Source organism: Pogona vitticeps, chromosome 3, assembly GCF_051106095.1.
Source record: "Pogona vitticeps strain Pit_001003342236 chromosome 3, PviZW2.1, whole genome shotgun sequence".
Taxonomy (NCBI): Eukaryota; Metazoa; Chordata; class Lepidosauria; order Squamata; family Agamidae; genus Pogona; species Pogona vitticeps.
Genome location: NC_135785.1, coordinates 157,796,512 through 157,816,131, shown reverse-complemented (window position 1 = coordinate 157,816,131; position 19,620 = coordinate 157,796,512). Strand labels below are relative to the sequence as shown.

The following is a 19,620-nucleotide window of genomic DNA, read 5'->3' as shown; positions in this document are numbered from 1 at the left end:
AAAAAAGGCAAAAATTTTATATGTCTGTAAAAATAAATGCAGATTAAAAAACAGGATATGTAACAAATACACCTGTTTTCCAAGTGGTTGCATACTTTCCTGGATTTATTTTCTGAGTTTTACAGAACTCTTATCCTATTTCAGTACTGCATTTCTATGCACTCTAGTATTTTTAAACAGATGGAAAACAGACCTCAGAAAAATTGTTTGGGGGAAAAAGATTACTTCAGTGGCATGCTACAAATTTTAATCCTTTGAAGTTGTTTATACCATGTGTAAGGCTAAGCACAAAAATGATAGAGCCACAATTTAGTTAACCTTTGTTAGCATTTTCTGGACATAAACACCTTCTGGTGTCTGAATATCAGCAAAACATTTAGTTTGGAATGTCTTGTGAACCAGGTGTTGTTCTTGATTGCCAGTGTTATTGCACATTGCATGAACATGTATTGCACACACACACATTCTTTCATTAATTCATTTAGTTGTAATACTGCACCATATTGTGGCCTTGCCACTATGCTGGACAGCTTCCAACAATAAAATAAGCATACCCCCCCATCCCACCCAATCCCAAAAATATAAATAAAGGAATATAAAATATGTATCTTACTAACACAGGTTGCACTTGTGAAAAGCAACCTTGCACCACTTTCAGTTAGACTCTAACATAAAATTTCTACTCTGTGTGTGATCTCTGTTCCACCTCATATGTCTGAAGAAGTGGGCAAAGAAAGTCCATGAACGCTTACACTACAGTATAACAGTATTTAAGGTGCTGCAATGTTTTTATCTTTTGTTTTTCTTTTGTTTTTGTCGGATCTATCATATTTTTCCGTGTATAAAACGACACTTTTTCCTTAAATTATTAGACAAAAAATTGAGGGTCGTTTTATACACTGCTTTTTCCCTGCCTTTTGCGAAGTGATAGGGCTTAGCAAAAAGGAAGGAAAGGCTCTCTTTGGGTAAGGCAGCTGTGAAAGGGCTGCAGGATCACAGCCCTTTGATCCTGGAGCCCTTTCATGGCTGCGTGAAAGGCAGGAAAAGCGGCAGTCAAAGGGAGCCTTTTAATCCCTGCTTTTCCCTTCCTTTTGCTAAGCTCTGTGGCTTAGCAAAAGGAAGGGAAAAGCAGGGATCAAATTTTGTAATTTGAAGTTAGAAAAGGGGGGGAGTCGTCTTATACTTTGGGTCGTCTTATAAATGGAAAAATATGGTACTTGATTAGGAGACATACACAAGGTTCTAGAATGCAGAATGCTTGTGTCCACAGACGTGTTGTTGTGGTGGCTGCTTCAAAAACTACATTAAAACACATTTTCCCCAAGTTGCTGCCCCATCATATGTGCATGTATCTTTTTAGTCAGTGTATATGTCACTCACGCCTCAGTTGTCTATGCCAACACCATAATATGTGAAGTTGTTGTCCAGTTTTGCGGAGGCTGAGGCACCATCTGCACTGGTGCACTAAGAAAGGACAAAGGACACCCCATTACTGACTTTGTTGCCAAATATTCCTCATTCTTTTGACATGTGAAAGAAAACATGTTTAAAGCTATCCTAACTGTAAATGCATCAAAACAAAATAAGACTGGTTGGTGTCTTTTTCCTCCTCAGTAAGACTGGCTGGTATACAATTTTAAAAAGAAATAAACAAGGTCATAGCCCTTTGATTTAATATAATGTTCCTGAAAGAAATATCTTAATAAAGCGAAATAAAAATACAATAATATAGCTTTACATATTATCATTCCTTGGAGAAACTCATTCCAAATTCTGTGATTGTGAGGAGTAGACCCAAACTCCACAACCATTTGGTGGCATGTTTTCTTCTCTGTCAACAAAGTGTACAAACAAATTAGACTAGAATTTATCTAGGAGAAAGTTATTATTTCCAAAACAAGTCCTCAGTGAGGCTAGGTTTAATTGAGGCCATAGGCATTTCTTAGAGCCCAAGTTATAGCTTGAGGGTACCTGATAACAGCAGTATGATTGAAGCTGTGTGAGTCTGCATACAGTCAGCACCTGGTGGGAGACCATGGAGGGTTTTTTTTTTTTCAAAAATTGTTCCTGGTCTCCCCGAAAAACTTATTATATGTATAATAAATAAAGAAGAAATGCTGTTCTTTTCTGCAGTAAGCGGTGTGAGGCAGATCTGAGGAAACATCATTTGTGACTATTAGATTAAATTTAGTTGTTTCAGTTTCACTTCTTGCTGGTGACCTTCTATACAGTATTTAAAATATTAACAGACAAAATATTAACCAGGCTCTCAGGGTGGTTTGCAACAGTAGAGGCACAAAGAAAATAAAATACTTGAATACAGTAAAAGGTATGGAAATATCATTTAAAATATAAGTATAAAGGAAGACATTATTAAAATGCCTGGGAAGTAAACATGTGTTCATTTGGTAACCTACTCTGAAAAACATATGGACATCAGGGAAGCTCCTCCAGAGAGGGTATTTCAAGGCTGGGTTTCCATGACTTGAAAAGTCTTTTCCTCAGTGGCCACTTGGTTCACATAGGACGGGGATTTTAAAAAAGACAAGCAATCCCTCAGATACCTTGGTTCCCAATAGCTGAGGGCTTAAAAGGTCAAAGTCAGGGATTTGACTGGGAGCTAGTTAAACGCGATGTGCTCAGGCCCTCCTGGCAGACTAGGAACCTTGTTCTGATGTTTCCAGATGCTCTTCAAAGGCAGCTCTCCTAAGCGAAATTCATAAGTGAAACTAAGCCATCCCTTTCTTGGTTGGCTGTAACTGCACAACTGCCTGAGTTTGTGAAAGGGATTGGGTGCCTTGGAGGCAGTTTGTGGCTCTAGTGAAAAAGATGGACCCCCGCCTCCAAATGATGAAGTTTAGGAGCACTGGAGCTTCCTTCAAAAATATGCAGAACCTAAGCAACGAACACAAGTTCTATCTGGTCAGTAGCTTCTCTTCAATCAAATGAGTTCACAAAAAGGCCATTTACAGTTTTTGTTTTAGCAACTGGCGTGTGTCTGTAGTAACATTTTACTTGTGTGCTCCTGCATACATTTGTAGTTTTTACATTCTTACATTTCAGGTAGACCTAAATATATACCACTTTAATGTAAAATTATCATAACCTTAAAGGAAGAAGAATATCCACCAAGGGATGACTTCAGTGATGCAGACCAGCTCCGTGTTGGCAATGATGGTATCTTCATGTTGGCTTTTTTCAGTAAGTAACCTTTTTCATATATCTGCAGTGCTTGTCAGTTTTGTCGGTTTAAGACAAAGGCGAGAGATGTTGTTGGACTGTAACTTTCATTAGCCCAGGCCTAGGGATCATCAGGATTGCAGTCAAGCAGTCTCTGGAGAGCCTCATATTCCCCACTCATATTTAAGGTAAACACGGAAGGATGGTGGATGTAACTACAGTAATTTCATTTTCTTCCCAGCCACACAAGAAGTAACACTATTTACTTCTATTTGTAATTTTGCTTTCTTCTCAGAGCTGCTTACACATTATTCAGAAATCCCTGGACAGTGGTTCCCAACCTTGGATCTCCAGATGTTCTTGGAGTACAGGTCCCAGAAATCCTGACCAGCACAGCTTAATCGTGATGACTTTTGGGAGTTTTAGTTCAAGAACATCTGTGGACCCAAAGTTGGGGAACTACTGATCTAGGGTATCTGTTCTCCAGCGTTGTAGTCAGTGATGGTGAGAACTAGGAGGTGTACTTTGGAGCACTTATTTGACCTGAAAAAAGGTCACTACTAGCATTAAATCAGAACTCCGTATTCAGATTTCATTTGTTTCTGTACTTGGAAGGCATTCCCTGCTTTAGGGCTGGTTACGATTCTTGTGTGATGTGTGACTGCCATCTTGTGTCAAACTTCTGCATTGCATTGTATGGCACGGAGCATTGAAATGTGTAAGATACTGATGGCATCTTCCAACCATCTGTGCTGGTTTTTAAAATGCTTGAAATAAATGTTTCCATTGATTTAAAGAGGTTTGATTATTATTTACATTTAATACTGTAGATATATTATACATAGATGTAGATTCCATTTATTTACCGATTTAATACATAACCTGTCTTTCTGTCAAAAATAGTACCCGGAGCAACATACAGTAGTAAATTCAACTACAACCAAATATAATTAAATCATATAAACCAGTTAAAATCACATTGTAAAAAGAGCAGTAGCCAAGACAAAAACCTTAAGCAGAAACCTGGCTTAAGCCTAACCTGAATAAACAGTCCTTGCTTTATTGGATATTTCTTGTAAAACAAAACAAAACAAAACAAAAAAACACTCAGGAGACTAAAACAAAATAATGGGACTGGCTTCCTTTCAGTTTTATGAAAACTGGGCCACCACAATGTGTGACATGGAAAACAGAACATGGCATATCAACAGTCTGTGACGAGTGAAAAAACGCTGCTTGACAAGCAATAGCTCCCTTCCTCCTTACCCTCAGTCTCTCTCTCTCTCTCTGATCCTGCAGTCCTCCTCTCCCCCTTCCCATTGCAAAAGGAAAAACAGCCCTCTTCTTGTGAGAAGAGAGTTTGAGCGACACATAGATATATAGCTCTGAAGGAGAATGTAGAGTAGTCCCATGCTGGAGAATATGGAGATGCCCTGCTCCCAATTTCAACCGAGTGATGTGGCTCCTTAACAGGCTGGGGGCTTTTGCTTTCAGTTTTTGCTTTTCAGTTTGCTGGAGACATTCAAAAGAAAGGCATTCAAAATACAAGCTTCATGACCCCCACAGGCACGCAGGTATTAAAGCAACCCAAGTCTGAGGGTGTATTTATTTTGGGTTTGTACGCATTGTTATGTAGAAAGTGCCTAGTTTAAATTCAAATTTAAGTTTAAACATAAATTGCAAGGCTATAGTCCAGTCATGCTGACTGGTGAAATTTTTGACTGGTTGGTGAGACATTCTAGATTTTTTTTTAAGCCCTGCATATCAGCTACCGTATTTTTTGCTCCATAAGACGCACCTTTCCATAAGACGCACCAATTTTTTAGGAGAAGAAAACAGGAAAATATAATCTGTTTTCTTCGCTCCATAAGATGTACAGACTTTCCACCCCCCCCGTTTTGTGGGGAAAAAGTGCGTCTTATGGTGCGAAAAATACGGTATATACTGCATTGGCAGGTGCTTTGTAATTATTTATCCAAGCCTTAAGCAGGCAGCAAAACCAGATTTACTGAGCTACTAGTAGGCTGTTATGCATAGCCTGTAGGATATGCTCTGCTGAGTAGATTACAAATTGTAGAAAAGGGAGCAGTAAGAAGAGAGTAAATTACATGAATTATGCTGATTAATATTTCTAAAATTAACTGGATCAGATTCCAGAAAAGTGGAGTACTTTTATGGAGGTAAAAAGTTACCATCAGAGAACTTGCTTCTTGTAAGTTCTGGTAGGGACACAGAGAAGAGCCAAAGCAAGATTTTAATGGACTGACACATAGAGAAGGTAACCCTTGGGATACCTGGGTCCTAAGACGTCAAAGGTTTTAAATATCCATTCTGCTACTGTGAATTGTATAGTGAACTAGAAAAGCTGTTTCAAAACTGGCATAAAATTTTCTATTCACTCAGCCCTAGTTAAGCACATAGCAGTTTTACTTTGAATTAAAATTTCCAAACAGTTTTCAGAGACAAAAGTTGAATGTTGTACTTTATAGCAGTAACCTCTCTGGATGGCTGCAGAACATGAATCACTATGGATCAGTGTATATTTTAGCCAGCATACAACTAATCCTAGTAAAAGGTGTTTTGTGGTACAGAAGTTGCTTGGGGAAATCCTGATTGGGGTAACTTCCCACTATGGTGGGATAGGAAGCTTTAAATTAATTTAAAATAATTATTTCAAGTTCTTGATCCAGTTTACGCTGGTGGAACTGCATCAACAGGATTTTGCCCTGTGTGTATGCTGAGGCACTGATAATTAAAATTCAGACAGCACTACCTGACTTCATGGTTTTCTGGGTATACACATGCTACCGAAAAAATTGATAATGTGCTGTTGAAATTACTGTGGATGTGATTTGTTTTGTTCTCAAAATGTTTTGTATAACTTTGAGGATAGTTTAGATACAACCAGTTCATAAGATACACGCAGCTCCATTAGAAGTGATAAACCCCATTGTGTGAATTAGGTCATGGTAAATGTGGACATTAGGAGATTGAATTGTTCACCTTTAAGGCAGTGTCCTGTTTAAATTACCTCATATGCATTTGTAAACAGCTGCTGTATTGTTAAGTAGTCTGGCCCTGAAGACCTAAAACACTGCACTTAGTTCCACGATTGTCCTTAACACATGCAGTAATTTGACCAGAATTCTGCCCTTTCAGTATTAAAATACTCAGCATTTATCTTAGTGCTTTATTTCATCTAGGAGTATTTTTGTTTCATAGTAGTAGAAATGTGGAAGTTGCCATGTCCATAACAATTTTTTTTAAAATCTGAGAGTATCCAAAATTGACTAAATGATGGTCTTGTCCATTCTGTATGTTTGTCAAGAGTGATGGACTGATAGGCTTTAGATCTTTGATTGTTTTCCTTCAGTTCAGAAATGTCCTCCAGGCACTCACAGCTACTCCATCATATCAATTATGTTCATCCTAAACAGTCACTTTTAGTTTTTGCTGGTTCAAAATGTAATATTTGGAAAACCTTTAAACATTTTCCACTAAGTCAAAAGTCCAAGTTCACTGATAAAGTCAGAATTTATAAAAGTGAAAAGAATTTATCTAAATTAGAATGAGTTTAATCGGTGCTTCTTTCATTTCAGTGGCATTCATTTTCAACTGGATTGGTTTTTGCTTATCATTCTGTATAACTAACACCATAGCAGGAAGATACGGTGCCATCTGTGGATTTGGGCTGTCCCTGATCAAATGGATACTTATTGTTCGAGTGAGTGTTCTTTACTGTTTTTATCTGCACAGATGCTTTAAATTTTAAATGTGTATTCATGAAAGCATTAATTTTTATTTCCCCTTTGGTCCTTCCCAAATGTTTGTGTCCTAACAGCTGCTTGAGTGTGGTGGTCCTGTGCATGCAAAAGTATGTTTGTTCCTGCTGGTAGAAAGGATTAGACCAGACGCTCGCAACACAGAGCTAAAACAAAGATGAAGTGGGGCAATGGCAGAAGCAGGACCTTGCAGTGACAGAGGGCCATTAATTAGCTGGACCTTGACACTTTGACGCAAATTGGCCAGTAGCACAAGGCATGTTATGTCTGTGCTATTGTTGTTTTCTTTTTCCCAATCTGTTGGTGCTTCCTCTGACCCCTTTTGAACTTGCTCGCCCCCTATACTGCTGCTGTGAAACACTGTGCCATCAGAGCCTAACACTGGCTTATTGCTATTATTTGGTTTTATGATCTCTGATTGTATTATTTCATTGTTTTCTTATGTACCTCACACAGAATAGTGCTGTGCGCCAATGGAACAATAAACAAACAGACAAGCAAATATTAACTCAGTGGTTCCCATCCTCAGGTAATCCAGATGTTCTTGGACTGCAATTTCTGGACTACTAGCTGTGCTGGCTGGGGTTTCTGGGAGTTTATGTGGCAAAGAACTCCTTGCCAGAGGATGTAGTGGTGCCGTCTGGTCTAGATGCCTTTAAAAGGGGATTGGACAGATTCCTGGAGGAAAAGTCCATCACAGGTTACAAGCCATGATAGGGATGTATAATTTCCATTCTTAAAAGGAAGGTACCTCAAAATGCCAGATCAAGGGGAGGGGTATCAGGAGACAGGTATCTAGTTGTCTCGTGAGCCCCCAGAGGCAATCTGGTGGGGCCACTGTGAGATACAGGAAGCTGGACTAGACGGGCCCTTGGCCAGATCCAGCAGGGCTTCTCTTATGAGTTGTAGTCCAAAAACATCTGGGTTACCCAAGGATGAGAACCACTTCTCTAACTCTTTGTTGTTGTCCAAAGCATGGAGACTGAATCTTCATTCACGTACTATAATTCATTGCAGACTTGAGTTTTTGCCCATGTAGTCACGTCATGTCCTTATTCTGAACAGGCTGAATTGGTTAACTTAAATGGGTGGGACTGTAGAAACAGATGGGACTGCAAAAAGAAAGAAAGTACTTCTTGGTTGCAGTCAATGGCAATAGGTTTTCAGAGGACTCAGAAACCATAGTGGTATTATGACTACATCTCACTAAAATGAATGTGTCATACTGATGAGGGAGGCCACTCAGCATTATGTTGTCCTGACATGTCCCATTTTAAGACAAGGTGTTGTGAAGCTGTTTGTGTCTGCTGGATAGATATATCAGTGGTTCTTCCACTAGATTTAAAGCAAAAACAAAAACAAATGCTATAAACCCAGTGATTTTCAACCATCAGCCCTCCAGACTTGGACTTCCAGAAGCCCCAGACAGCCAAGCTAACATTCAATAATTTGAATGGTGTTCAATAATTTGAAGGGTTGACCTACAGAACACCTGGAGAGCTAAATGAAAAGCATAGAAACAAATACTGGCATAATGAATATGCCTGTGAATTATTTTAAATTGTTAAGCAGTGTGAGAAAGTGTCCCCTCCTTCCTTCTGCCTAGTTCTTTAAAAAATGAGTGTTTAACCCAAGTTGTTCCAAAATTTCATTTCATATGCAACTTTACGTCAGCTAACCAATTATTTGGTGATGGGAAAGAACTGATAAGAGACTGACCGGTGAGCCAACCTGTGGTGGCAACAGAGGAGCAAACGAGGAAGCTGTTTTTACTTTGTTAAATTCTTTCTTGGTTCAAAAGTTGCCGTGAAGACTTTGTGCTGCTGGGAGTATGTGGTTGTAACTCTGGTGAATTCCTGGAGACATTTGATTCAACTCTTTTATCAATGAAGCATGTCGTCTGGAGTCTGCTCAAGTCCAGATACCTGTCTCCAAAACCATCACGCCCTACCCTCCAGCTGCCTGTTCAGATTCCCACATCACAGAGAGGACAAAACTGTCTACCATGCTCCCTAACAGAAACGATTGAATCAGCCCTTCAAGGTTCATTTAGCTGCACTCAGCTCACTGCTGGGAACTGAATGCAGGAGCATCTCGTTTGAAACTGAAAGGAGTTTAATGAATCAAGGCTTTTTATGGGACCGGTATTCTTGGCAGTGATTATCAGTAGGGGGTGTACAGGAGGTCAAAAGCTCTCCTTTTATGGGGTCAGCTAAACATCCCCATCTGATAAGATTAAACTAATGTGACTTTTGGTGTTAATATCAAAAGCAGCGGGCTGCTGTAATGTGTTTGGGATGGTAGACGCTGGAATGGGGAAGAAAACACCAACTGACCCCTTTTATAATGGTGAATGTTAGATGCTAATAGGCAATGTTTAATATATTTTTTCACAGGTTGGTTGAGCTTATGCAGCACACACAAAGAACAATACTTCAGACCTTCCTCTACTGTTCTGTTGCTTCACAGTACTTGTCTCCCCAAATGTATGAATTGTGGAAAACAAGATGCAAGATGCAAAATAATACTTTTGTTTTGTCATCATGTCACAAGCACTACTTAAGATATACCTTACATATTTGTTTTTCTCCCAGTTCTCAGATTACTTTACTGGTTATTTCAATGGGCAATACTGGCTTTGGTGGATATTTCTTGTACTCGGTAAGTCTTAAATTTTGAATTTGATGTAACTTGAATGTTATATAAAAAAAGGATAATCCAGACTTAGTGTTAGAAATGTTTTGCAGACATGTGAATGTGCACATATATGACATAGTTTATGTATGCAGAATTGGGCACAAGTTTGTTCATTGATTTTACATGTGAGAGAACTGTCAAACTATAAGACAGACTCCTCATATTGCTGTCTCTGAGAATTTTTCAAAAATATTAGTTCATATTGTTAAGATATGTGGCATTAGTAGACTTTATAAAACCAATCCCCAAGGTACAAAAGTTTGAATAATAGTTGACTTTTAAATCGATATATTAGTTTTGTTGCATATATATTTTCAGCATTGTATTTGAATATATTTAGTTTATATGTATTTTTAATCCCTTCTGACTTTGATTGATATTCCATATTTTACCTCTGAATTATAGTTAAGAAAACTGAAGATCTGTGTTATGGATTATATTAAGGATAGGCTAGTTAAATGTTTTTATAATTAAATCCCTACTATATTTGAACTGTTTTCATTTGTGTCTAAACACACCATTAAGTAAAGGTAAAGGTTCCCCTTGACATTTAGTCCAGTCGTGTCCAACTCTAGGGTGCGGTGCTCATCCCATTAGATACGATGACATCAATGTATAAAAATACTTGTAAAATTGTAACTTTTCTATTTAAGATCTCTAGTTTTCATAAGTAAAATTTGCACAAATACTATGCAAAAAAAGCGAAGAGAAAAGAAAGAAAAAAGCCACAAACCAACAACAACCTTAGATTGTATGAATGATTTTGAATGCTGGAGTGTCCGTCACTTTGCATTCCATTCATGCAGGCATCTTTTTTGCCTTAGAATTGCACATGCATTAATCATTATTCACTCAGGCAAGGGAAGGGCTTTATGCCTTCTGAACACAGTGCTTCTGTTCCCTCGGCTTTCTTTTGAAAAGCTGTCTGCCAAGCTTCAGGCTTGGAGTGTGGGGGAGAGGAAGGCTTCTGAGTGTATTTAAGTACTCATGGTGTGTCCATAGCTTGGCTCACACCGCCAGGGTTAGCTGGTGATCTGGTCTTAACCGGCCAAGTGCATCTAAATCTGTTGCTATACCAAACGTACTTACAGATCATCAGTGTTTGTTTTAAACATTCTATACTACTTCTCCAAAATAAAAATGCCTAAACTTGATGAAATAATAAAATATAAAAACAAATATAAACATTAGCAATGCCTAGAAAAATTGCCAGTATCCTCTCAAAAACACCGAGGAAACTCAGTGCTCATGTATCCAGCAGCACATGTAGTGCAAAACCAGGAAGGAGTTCTACCTTCAGACACTGACAGTTGTAAGGCTACTAAATGATTCAGTAAGTTTGGCTGATTGGTCCGCTGCAAAGCAAAATGCCTAGGAGACAGAAGCAAGGAACAAGTGGCATTCAGAGCTGCTCCCTTGCTTTTTCTTCTTCCTTCCCTCCCTGGCTTCCCTCCCATTTGCTTTACAGTGGAAAGAAGTCGTTGGGATAAGCTCTGGGACTTCTCTCTTCTTCTCCCTGCCCCCCCCCCATATTGGGGGTGGGGAGGAGGGCCTGGGAAGCCCATCTCACACCTCAAACCCCATTTACCCATTTCTTTTCCTCACTACCCTGGTGGAATGAGATGCATAGGAAGAGTCATGGAGGTAGGCAGCAAGGATTAAAGATCTCCTCTAGAGTTCTAGCTGTGCCTTCTTCCTAGGTGCAGGGTTTTTACATTACAGGCAAGAACCCTGGAAAATCTGGATACTTCCTCTTGTGTAGAGCCTACAGACAAAGAGGACCATTGTCTTCTCCCAGGCTCAGCATTGTATCCATGATGAATGTGACAGTGGTGCTTGGCATTCCCCTCCAAGCATGTCAAAACTGTTGTGTTGAACAATACCTCAATAGGGCTTATGAGAATAGTTTACATAGTCGTGCGCCACTACAGTGTATAGCTATTAACATTCATCTGGGCAGATTGAAACATTTGGATTGAATGACTTCTTCGGTATATTCTGACTTCTTGGGAATGTCAGTGTATTGTAGGTATAAGAATGTCTCATTTCCTTAGGAGTGTTTTGAGTGCAGAAGCCAAGGGTTTTCCATGGTTGAATAATAAAACTTCCTTCCCTTCTCTTCTTCACTTGTAGATTTTTATGTTACGCATAAAGAAACCATTTATATACCTCTCTTTTAAAATAACTGATTGTTTAGTGCAGTACACAGCCCAGGTATAGTTGTTACTGGAAAGTCTAGGTTTTGGCCTGTCACAATATTGCCATATAATACTATTTCTTCTTCTTCTTCTTCTTTTTTTTCTTTTTGAAAAATTTAAAAATGGAGGAGCAGCCAGGCTGCTCAGCCGAAAAGAAATGATTTGTTAATGTGCTAGTTTTCTTGTTCAGAGGACAGTTCCCAAAGTTAGAGCAAAATTGTGATTCAACAGATATAAAAAAATTTTACTTACGCTTTTTGAGTCTCACTCTTTCACGCTTTCCTTGGTGGAATGTACAAGTACATTTCTGACTGGAAAAAAGAAAACATTTGTGATGATTATGCATAAGGCAGAGGGAATAGCATAGACATAAATTTGCCAAGAGCCCACTAACGTTTCATGGGCCCATATCTTTGCTATCCTGCATATAGTAAGAGATGTAGTAGTTCAAGACAATGGTTCTTAACCTTTGTTACTCAGGTGTTTTTGAACTGCAACTCCCAGAAACCCCAGCCAGCAGAGCTGATGGTGAAGGCTTCTGGGAGTTGCGGTCCAAAAAACATCTGAGTAACAAAAGTTAAGAACCAGTGGTTCAAGAGGTCATTAGGAATACAGTGGTGTTCTAAAAGAGAAGAGGGAACCATTTCCCACTTTCTAAAATTCCCCTCTCTGGTTGTCTGGTGGCTGTTATTACAAAATCAATGATAACCTGAACTCATGGCTATTTATTGCCATAGGAAATGTGTGCTGTTGGCTGAGTATAGTTTAAAATTCTAACAAGTAAAAGTTTTACCATGATATACACCCAGAACCACTACGCTGATTTGGCTCTATTATCCAGTCAAACGTTGGAGATTTTTTGATAATTGAAAAGTGGTTTTCCATTTCTGCAGTCTGGGAACAACACACAAATCAGTATAAAAGATTTATATCCTTTAAAATGGCAAAGCACATGCTTTCCGTGTCCTTGGAAAGTGTTTTGCTTGTAGAGAGGTGTGGAATGTAATTTTACTCTAAAACTCTGTTCCCCCCCACCCCATCCTTCATGAAAACTTCATGTGCCTGAGTCAGTGTTATTCACTATGAAACAAGAACCCCAAGGAAGAAAATCAGTGTATCTGGAATTTGGCATTTATCAGAAAAATCTTGTTGGTAGAGTGTTTTAAGACTGACTGAAATGTTTTGTGTTACACAGGAAAATTAAATGCTCATTTAAATTTTCATGCATCTGAAGCTATTGTCTTGCCCTCTCTGACTTTTCATTTAGGAAATATTTTTTACATTTTCTAAGATACATTGATGTAGCTATGACTGTATGCCAGTTCTTCTGTACACATGTTTGTGGAATTACAAATTATTGTTTTACCACAATAATTTACTTTTTAAATAATACCCATCTCCATATTACTCTGTTGCTATAGAAATGGATTGTGCATCTTTAAATACATTTCCTATTATATATCTGGTTTTAGGCCTTCTCCTGTTTTTCCGAGGTTTCGTTAACTACCTTAAAGTCAGAAACATGTCTGAAAGTATGGCAGCTGCTCATAGAACAAGATTTTTCTTCTTATACTAGAGGTAAGCAATATAATAGTATTTATAGACAAGCATTTGAGATGTATCTAAAAGAAAGTACTAATCAGGAACAAATTGAATTTGACATCTTGGCTTTTAAACACCAGGATGAAAGAGAAATGCAGTTGGAAATGTTTTGTAGGTTGAAGGTACTTATTTCCAAAAGCTGGGTTGTGCAGCCTCTGTCTCCAAATGTTTTAGCCTGAAGTGTGAGGGATGAAAATTGTAGCTTGAGAGCAACTCGGGGGCTTTCTGAAAACTCATAGCCTTTTCAAAAGCCTGTTTTTGTAATAGTGGGGTCAAATATGTTTTTAAAAACATTAATATGCATACCCATACCAGTTAGATGTTCCTGTAGCGCTACACAGTACTTCCTTTTTAAAAAGTACCATTAGCTAGGATAAATCAGTAATTTAATATTGCTATTTTCTCTTAATTTACATTTGATAAGTCTCATGATGGTCTTGTGGAGTGGATGCATCCATTGATAAGCTTAGAAATCAGTGGTTATGACTATCTACACATGAATCTGTTTTTCTGTTACATAGGCTCTTGTGGAAAATGAGTTGGTATCTGTGCATTTTGTAGGTGGTGCGCAAAAGCAGGGATTAACTCTCTTCCTGAAACTTCGGTGGATGTTGCAGTCCTCTATAAAATATCTGTCACCCTTTCATAGAAAGAATAAATTAAACTCCCAAACACCTTTTTACTCTCTGCCAAGCTTAACCAGTATGCTTCCTTCAGCCATAAGCACTTAAAATGAAATCCAAATCCCTTGTCAAACAGGGATAATGGCCTTAATTGCTACATAATTTTCCTGCTGAATGTCAGCCATAATAAAAGCAGCAGTATTTATGTACTCTTAGTTTTCAGAGAAACTGACATACAGGGCCATTGGAAGGATTACTGGACTAATGCAAGTTATGCCAGTATAACTACCTCCCCTATTTCACATTTGTGGCTTTCAGTTGAGAGCAGAATACGAATACACAAGAGCAACAAGTGCATGCAGTTGAAATTGGATTGGGCCCACAATAGTCTCAGTTTTTGCACTTGTTCAACCACTCTGGTTCACCAACTGTCAAATTAATATCAAGAGTATTGACTGCTCTCAACTGTCTTTTTTTCTTCTCCCCTACATAGTGGTCAGGTTGCTGGTGTTTATACTGTGCCATCAAAGTATGTGGCGTCTTACAAAATTACATGAGTATGATAGAGGATCCAGACGCCTAAGGAACTTAAAGAGTAAAATGGGGAGTGGGGGGCAGAGATTGCAGAATTAGTGCAAATACTGCTGTATGTATTTCAAGCCAAGTTGCAATGAGGACTGAGAGGGTAAACCAAAGGTTATGTGGAAAAGGTAGATTTTGTTGAGGGATTTAAAGAAAACCACTGAGATAACAAATGCTCAAACATTCAAGTTTCATGTGTCAGAGCCACAAGGGCAAGAACAAGGCAGGGAGAATTTTGGTTGCAGAGGACTATAGATTTGGAAGAGATTATAGTAGGAAGAGAAATAAGGCCCCAAAAATAGGGTGGGACAGGGTGAAGATTAAGACTATCTTCAGACTTAATGAAATAATAATAATAATAATAATAATAATAATAATAATAATTATAATAATAATAATAATAATAATAATAATAATAATAATAATAATAATAATAATAATAATAATAATAATAATAATAATAATAATAATAATAATAATAATAATAATAATAATAATACTGTACCAATATTTAACAGATAATTAATACTTTGTCAATGTTTTTTATAATTTTGATTGACTGTGTCTGGTTTAATAATAATCATAATAATCCATGAAATCAATTCTGACTTATGGCGACCCTTTTCAAGGTTTTCCAGGTGGAGAATACTCAAAAGTGGTTTACCATTCCTTGGTTTTTGGGGGTGCCCTGGGACTGTGTAGCTTGCCCAAGGACACACTGGAGGAACTACTGAGAATTGAGCTCCCACCTTCTTGTTCCTCAGCCAGCTACGTAAACCACTGAGCGATCCACCAGAAAGTTCCTGTATGAGTTGCTAGATATAATTATAGGGTGCAGCTAAGAAGACCACAGTCCAGTCTACTTAGTACAACTTAATCTTAATAAACATAAACATAAACAAACCTTTTATAACATTACTATAGAAATTAAAACTCACCTTTGACTAGGCTGACACAGCACAGATGGAAATAATACTGCAGTATGAAAAGATCACAAAACCTTAAAATATCAGTATCTTTCTTAGTATCAGTACCTCAACACAATTATCATTCCAAACACTGAAAAAGAAGCAGTAGCATTTACACAATGTCTCCCCTGTGTTTTTAAACCAAAGGCCTGTTAAAACACAAGTGTTTTAATGGCCTTTTAAAAGTGGATGTTGTGTATTTCTGACAGAAGGAAGTTCTACAAATGTGTCCACTACAGAAATATGAGTAGTGACCCCTGATGCTTCTGATGTTGATGGTGACACTTACAAAAACACTTCATTTTCTGCTTTTAACACTTGGGAAAGCAGGTATTCACTTCAGTATCATACATGAAACCCATATCCACATCCAGATTGTCAAGTATCTTAAATTTAGCCCAGAAACTAACTAGCATATTATGGAATCGGTCCTTGTGAAATATCCTTCATGACTGGAAATTGGTAGAGTAGCTTTAAGGGACTGTATTCACTTATATACGAGAATGTCACACTGTTAGATGCTTCTTGATGATCCAATTAACTTAGTAAATATATTTTTATTTTACTAAAATATAATCTTTCTTTATTCCCAGACTGCATCGACCAGACATTCCTTTCTCATACCAATGTGAACTTCCAGCCAATCTGTAACCTTCCAAGTGAATAGGGAAAGACGACTACTAAATACCGAAGACAAATTTGAAGCAGGATCTTTTTGCCACTTAGTGAATGACAGGGTGGTTTATGCTTAAGTGCCATTTCTGTTCATTCTGATCGATATTTATATTCAGCATTGCCTTTTGTCTTGCACATATACATATGTGCTAATTAACAAGAACTTTAAAAAGAATAAAGTCCATGCGTATAATCTGCTACGCAGTTGCATACAGCCAGACCTGACTAATCTGTGTTTGAATCTGGAAGATTTTAAGTGTAGTTTGTTCTCACAGTATTATATACTATCTTCTGCCCGGTCTTTTGTTTGTTGGGTACAGACGGCTTCTGCTGAATGACTCATAGTAAAACAACTTGAACTCAGTTAGTATGTAAATTACATTCTTCTAGTTATGCACATAGAACATTTTATCACATAGGTTGTAGCTCTATAAATGCATGTTAAAAAGCATTTGATTGAAGGCTGACCAAGGTTGTCCCAGTGCACCTCTCTTGTAATGAATGGTCCCATTGGTGTGAGTTTGCTTTTTCCCTATATAAACACAGGCAATATAAGAGCAGCAGTTCAAACTGCTGCCTTTTTGAAGTCTAGTATGAGCAGATGCTTGCAGTAAGCATATACAGTAGGAAAATGTACTGTAGTGTAACTATCCTAATATATAGTTTGATTCTGGTGGTATGAGAAGATTCTGGTTGCTGTTTCCCAGCAGCAACATCTCATGTTGCTCTGGTAATACAGGAAAAGAGGAGACAAATGGGAGCCTTAGGATCATTGGGGGAGGCTGCAGTGGCCTCAGTCCTCAACTCAGAAAGGAGTGCAATTGCTGTGGCTTACATAGCAAAACAACGCAGGGTTTGTGCACATCGAAGCAATACCATGCCACTCCCAAAGCACTCAGATCAGCTTGTATACTTGTGAAAAGAGAAGTATGAACATTGCCGGTCTTCACAAAATCATAGGGAAAACAGAAACCATGGTGGTTCTCCTTTTTCTCTTTCTTTTTTTTTCTTTTGCCAATTTGCTCTGCATATTGGTTGTGAGGCTCCAAAGTTTGACCCTTGAGCTTCACTGCACAAAAAGTATTAGGCACAAATCTGTAAAGAGCTAAAAGAATTACATTGGGCATCCAAACAGAAATGTCTTCTACAGTACCTTTGTGACTCTGAACATGGGTGGAAGATTGACATCCATTTCATTCTCATGCTCATCATCTCATTAGAAGGCCAGCATCAAGATTTGTTGGCCTTATCCTGCACTTTTTCTAGATAGACGGACCTCTGCCCCACTCCTGCTCTGTCCCCCACACCCTACAATTATTGAAGTGTAACTGGAGATCAGGAGTATATATTCTTCAAGCACTCCAGCTGCACAGCCTTCCTTCTGCTAGGTGACTTTTTAAGGAAGCCCTGCTCATTTCCAACCCAAAAGGAATGGAAACTGCACAGAAGCAGTGGATGGACAACTTAGATTTTCAGCTTGGAGCACCAATTTTCATTGTCATTATGTTATGTAAATATATTTACATAATCATTTATTATTTGAGGAGTAGCCCGAATATCTTTTAAGAAGTTATTTACTATGCTTTTAAAATGGGAATGAAGCTGAATTTAGATAAGTTCTTATTGATGCATTTTCATTTTTCTCAGTGAAAGTATAGGCAATGCACTGTTGACATTACTCACATAATTGTAAGGATGCCCCTTTGGATGGATAAATCCATCTCATGGGGAGCCAGTGTGAATAATCACATCTAGACATCTCTGGGACTTCACCGTCTGGCATGGAAGGAGAGAAGATCTCTTAAATATCTGCAACAATTCTCATCTCAGTTTGCTGCCAATCAGTGATCACTCTGCCTCTTGGGAGTGGGAAATGCACATTTATTCCTTTATTTCTTACTTTGAACTCTAGCAATTTTAATATTAACATGTAGAGGAACTATATGTTGTCTCATTTTAGTGCTGTATTCAATTTTGTATCTAGTGTATGCCTAAAGATCAATGATTTATATTCTTTTATTTCAGGATTACTAAACAAAAGCCTAAATGTTTGAGAGCAAAATGTCCATTCCTGCTTTTCATAAAAACAAAATCTCATGAGTTCCAATGTGTTTCCTTTTGAATTCATCAGTATTTTTCTATGCTTCTCTCTCTGTCTCTCTCTCTCTGTCTGTCTTCTCTCTCTCTCTCTCTCTCTCTCTGTGCATTATTTGTTTTCAAGAGAGAGAATTGAATAAATTTTGTTTTGTTTTGGAATAAAGACTCCCAGTTTTTGTACTGTATATTAGAGAAGTTTGCTACATCTTTTTAGTAGAATAATTCGCCATCTGAATGATGTTCCCTTACAACTGTATTGATCTGCCAGCAGCAGTGGCCTGTGGTCTAAATGAGGGTGGTGGTACCTCACCCCAAATATGAGGTGTCTCTCCTTTCATAGACAACAGCTTGCTGGTGTTCACAACTCAAACTGGAGGTGTGGGGGGCCTGTGAACAGGTCAACTGTGTTTCAGGTCAATTAAACTTGGGGTGAGGGGCAAGAGTCTCCCAACCCTTTTCCTCCATGCCAGTCTCCTGACTTAATTCACACAAATACCTAAGCTGTTGTTAGCTCCATGAGGAAAAACATTCAGATTTGAGTGTGGGTAGGTAGAATTGCTTGTTAAGTATGGAGATAATTCATTTTGAGATCACAAAACTCTATAGACATGCACCTAGTAAAACAGCGAAGAAATTATGGTTCCTGCCTGGAAACAACAGAGTAGTAGAAGGAATACTATCCATATTTAGGAGGAGTTTACAGTGGAACTGGCTGAACATTTGCTGTCATTTCAGAGCAGGTAAAGTCTGCAACATGTTTGTGTGTGTCTGTGCTTTGTACTTCTAAAATGTGAAGCACATTTTTCTGTAAAAGTAAGTTCTTATATAGGATAAAGCTTTTCTGCCTCTGTGCTACAAAGCATGCAAGACAAAATATTCTCATGCTATTTCAGATTCATCACCTAATCTTAGCCTAAGCTTAAATGGTTTTCGGTTAAGGATATAAAAGTCAACAAAGAAGATGAGTAGCATTTAAAATCACAATTGTCGTTCTCTTTGTCATTGATTGATTTCCCTCATATGTGTGCAATTAAGTAAAATGTTTATTCTATTTATAGGCATAAATACCTGTATGAAAAGGCATGTGCTGGTGAGGGCACATCAACATATAATTATAAAATGAATGGATTTTATTTTTGTGATCTTTATATACATGGAACAGACACTAATCAAGATTGCTTGCACGAAGACAAAGGGGTCAGAACTTCTCAGATAA

General features: G+C 38.1%; 1 protein-coding gene across 2 annotated transcripts in view; it reads left to right on the top strand.

Moving 5' to 3' along the window:
- Positions 1–18,567, top strand: part of NDFIP2 (Nedd4 family interacting protein 2) — a 50,185-nt gene extending 31,618 nt beyond the window's left edge. For both annotated transcript variants that reach the window (XM_072994680.2, XM_020796468.3), the window contains 5 exons: positions 3,114–3,201; positions 6,780–6,904; positions 9,557–9,623; positions 13,330–13,435; positions 16,226–18,567. In XM_072994680.2, coding sequence (XP_072850781.2) covers positions 3,114–3,201; positions 6,780–6,904; positions 9,557–9,623; positions 13,330–13,433 — 384 coding nt within the window. In that variant the 3' untranslated portion in view covers positions 13,434–13,435; positions 16,226–18,567. The remainder of the gene's footprint in view (positions 1–3,113; positions 3,202–6,779; positions 6,905–9,556; positions 9,624–13,329; positions 13,436–16,225) is intronic.
- Positions 18,568–19,620: the final 1,053 nt, after the last annotated feature.